This window comes from Opisthorchis viverrini (genome assembly GCF_000715545.1).
Source record: "Opisthorchis viverrini unplaced genomic scaffold opera_v5_51, whole genome shotgun sequence".
In the NCBI taxonomy this organism is placed as follows: domain Eukaryota; kingdom Metazoa; phylum Platyhelminthes; class Trematoda; order Opisthorchiida; family Opisthorchiidae; genus Opisthorchis; species Opisthorchis viverrini.
The window spans coordinates 462,590-466,291 of record NW_008751707.1 but is presented as its reverse complement, the minus strand read 5'-3'; the positions used below and the strand labels follow the sequence as shown (position 1 = coordinate 466,291).

General features: G+C 41.0%; 1 protein-coding gene across 1 annotated transcript in view; it reads right to left on the bottom strand.

The window, feature by feature from the left end:
• Positions 1-455: 455 nt before the first annotated feature.
• The window catches only part of T265_03518 (hypothetical protein), a gene marked incomplete at both ends in the record, with an annotated part of 14,411 nt that continues 11,164 nt past the window's right edge, over positions 456-3,702 (bottom strand). The window contains 2 exons of the mRNA XM_009168030.1: positions 456-741; positions 2,896-3,024. Coding sequence (XP_009166294.1) covers positions 565-741; positions 2,896-3,024 — 306 coding nt within the window. The remainder of the gene's footprint in view (positions 742-2,895; positions 3,025-3,702) is intronic.

Here is a 3,702-nt window from a genome sequence, read left to right as displayed (position 1 = left end):
GAAGCGAAACTCAATACCTGCTCAAATGAGGATACATCGGAGCGATGTACAGTGAGTGCTTACAGGACGAGCAAGAGTTTGTGCAGCTTGTATTTGATATGAATCCACAGTCGATGTTGTGCCGTCCGTGAGACCAATATCAAAATGAAACGAACCGAGGAGTCGCCATCGGGTTCCTATTTTTCATTAGCATAGTTTATAAGGAGCCTCGTGATCCCACACGTTACGCGGCTATTCCACGCTTAAGGTTCAGTTCCAAAGCTTCCGCTAACTTTCAGTTGAAAAATCATTTTCTGTCATCTTCATACATCCCCTGTATACTGTACTTTGTGTGGTCGCTCTAAAATTGTCAACCACACATTAGGCCATTCATCACATGCGAACACAAATCCATATTATCCCACGCACCATTACACTAAACTTGGCCGGGAGTCCTTACCCCATAAAAGGAGAGAACCGCGTTTGTGACAAATATAATAAAAACAAACCAAAAAGGCGCTAAAATATTCACCACGGGCCATTCTGCCGGCTCAAAAAGATAAATAAAAGAGGGATAGCGGAAATTCAGTGTGAAATTTTACTGAAGGCATGCTTTTGGCAAGCATATTGACCATATTGGGCAACAAATTCTTTGTCGGTTAGCCGAACTCCACATACATAGCAGATTAAGCAGTGGGCATGTATTGGTCCTTCATCCAAGTGGACATAGGGGCAACCTACATTAATTGGGTGGCGACAAACCTGTGGTGGGGAACAGTGAAAACAGTGGATAAAAAGTGGAAATAGTGGTGAGTATAAGTTCTTCAAAGCCGAAGGTCTTTAACTCGAACGCATAATTAAATGTCGTTCAAGTTTGAAGTGGTTGGAACAAACGCCGTGCGAACAAGAAAAACAATTGTCCACAACGAGGCACCCTTGACAAAGCTATGTATATGTTCCCTCGTAAAGTAACGCGTAAAAATTGAAAAAAAAGCTGCAGACGTATGGTGCCCAGTAACTTTTCACAACGAGCCTAATTGAACTTTGCTGTTTGTCGCATATTTTGAAATTGCTGTGATCATACGGAGTTTTGTGGTTGCGAACTTCGATAACGACAAGAACATGATGTTCACACACAACGTAAAGTTTGCTTGTGATACAGTTATTCACCTCAGAGGTTCAGTGTCCTGTATTTCACAAAATGCCGTCCGGAAAAGTGATAATGTGGGCAGAAACCAAACAAAAAACGAGACGGAACCGATGGAGACACTGCATGGGACCTTAATGCGAACTGATGGTTCAATGTTGTCTGTGGTGTTATCGTCCCCAAAGGGATGGGAGGTTCTTTATTTGTCACAGAAAAGTATCCAGCAGAAGCAGAGGAAAGCCTCTACACAGGCAAAAATAATTTCTTCCATAACTATCTCTCTTAGTTTGCGCGTTTTCCACAATACCACAACCATCCGAATACCTTTGTGTAGGCGATTATTGCCAAATGAAGCCAGCAATAACTTTACGTAATAAGACGCCACAAGATGTGCTTTAGGCAACCTGTCGCGTCCCCGGCAGGAGAAAAAACAAACTGCTTCCATTCAGGTTGTTATAACCCGTTCCCTTCCATTCGCCTAATTGACCTTTGGTAGCAGTAAACATTACGAATCAGAAAGAGTTCTTATGGAAGCGAAGAGAATGGCAAACTCCAGAGTTTGTTGGATATGCTGTTTTCCAGCCCAGCGACAAAGAACAAATCATTCAAGTTCCATACATTCATGATTTTCTACGTTCTCCCGTAAACAAGAAGACTTCTTGCATTTGCTTCAATGTAAAAAGAAGGTTTTTAGTCTCTTGACTACCATATACGAGAACTGTAATGTCGTCAAAAAGGTTCTACACGGAGACCAGTTTACAACATCTGGATTAGTGATCACATCGTGATTGACTGTAAAATGGCAGCCAATGTCTGTCCCAGAGAACTTCCAATGGTGACGTCTCTGTAGGAGTTGCAGGCAAAACTCGAATCGGACACCTGAAAGATTGAGCGCCACTTGGTTTGTAATACGAAAAATCTTGAAGGTAACACTGGTGTTTCTAGATGTTTCCTTGAACTAACACGTATTTTAACAAAGGTTGGGGTACGGTTTCCAAAATTGGAACATGTGGGAGGATTATAGCACGGATGTTTTAAGAAAACAAGCAATAATCCCAATCATTCGCAGTTTATACATTTTAAAATACTGCGAGAAGTTTGGTGGATGAGTTCAGAGACAAAAGAGCAAAAGCTCATGGTCCTCTAATAAGCTGTTGTATTGCGGCTGTGTTGATAGACGGTTGTCACAATAGTTCGCAAAGGAAACGGGGTGAGTAGACAGTTGCTCTCTGAACCTTAGTCTGGTGGATCAATATAATTGTTAGGAGCTGCATTTTAAATCGATTATGCCTGATAAGCAAGTATACTTACCTATTACTTCTTTTAAATTAGGTCCCAGACTTAAATCATAATGAAATGCACACGTCAAATCAGGCCGCTTTGGTCATGCTAGGAAATAATCCGGTATGGGGCAGTTAAAGCTCCAGAGATGAAACTGCAATCCACGGTAAAACTTTTTCTATTGCTTTATTAGCGAAACAAAACACACAAAAGTAATCCACTGTCTATGTAGGGTATAACTAACCAAACATTCAAGTCCGGTTACAGTAGCCTTGTTGTCTTTCGGAAGGTCAGCTAATCCTGGTGATTCATGAGAATGAGTATGGTTCAAACAGTTGTTCGTAGATCAAGAAGAAAGGCAATATAACCAACGCCTTCCAATAACTGAATAATATAATAAATAATTAGAAATAATGAAAATCCGCTGTCTCAGCCTCATTTACGGAAATAACCGTTTGTTTTGAGTAACTGGAAAAAGGCGAACTTACATAACATTCAGATGAGTGTTGAGATTGGGTTGACAATTCGGCCATATTATAGTGACTTTGCTTCCAGAATTCATTTACTTGTTCTTGGTGACGCCATCTGCCAAAACCCTCCGGTGTGCCTATCAGGCCCTGAATTAGAACAAAAGATAAGCTCCAGGCGTATCATAGGAACATCGAGAGATCGCCGATGGGCGGGCAATTTTAATACTAAACTCACATAATGGTTTGAAACCAGTTTACTAAATTGAACCCACTGTTCAGAGCAGTACACGAGCGAACAGCCACAACATCATAAGAGCGTCTTTGAATGGGTGTACAAAGTGGCCGTGGGCATCTCTAAACTACACAAATCGACCCTCCAAAATGAAGGTCTTGGGGTGGTTGTCGCGTTGTCCATAACTTGGCAGTTAGGCTATATATAACCCAAGAAGCACTAGAGCCCGTTTTTATTCAACCGTTTCCAAACACCATAACATCACAAAAAGTTGCTTTTGTTTTGCTACTTCTGAAAGTCAGTGGCTATAGCAAATGTGTATACGTAACAAGCACTACTCATAAAGCTGCTGATTGGCTATAGTCTTCTTGAGGCTTGGCACATAGTTATATTCACCGAGTTCCAGTCAACAATATTGTGGTGAACATTGGCTCTATTCTATTCATTCTGTTTAGTGTATTTTTATATGCCTTTGTTTCACGATGCGATATATAGTACGCCCGCGATATACGAAAATATACGATATTCATTCGTCCATATTCGGACTTTTATACTTCGCGTACATTCGGTAGTTACGATACCTACCACTATTC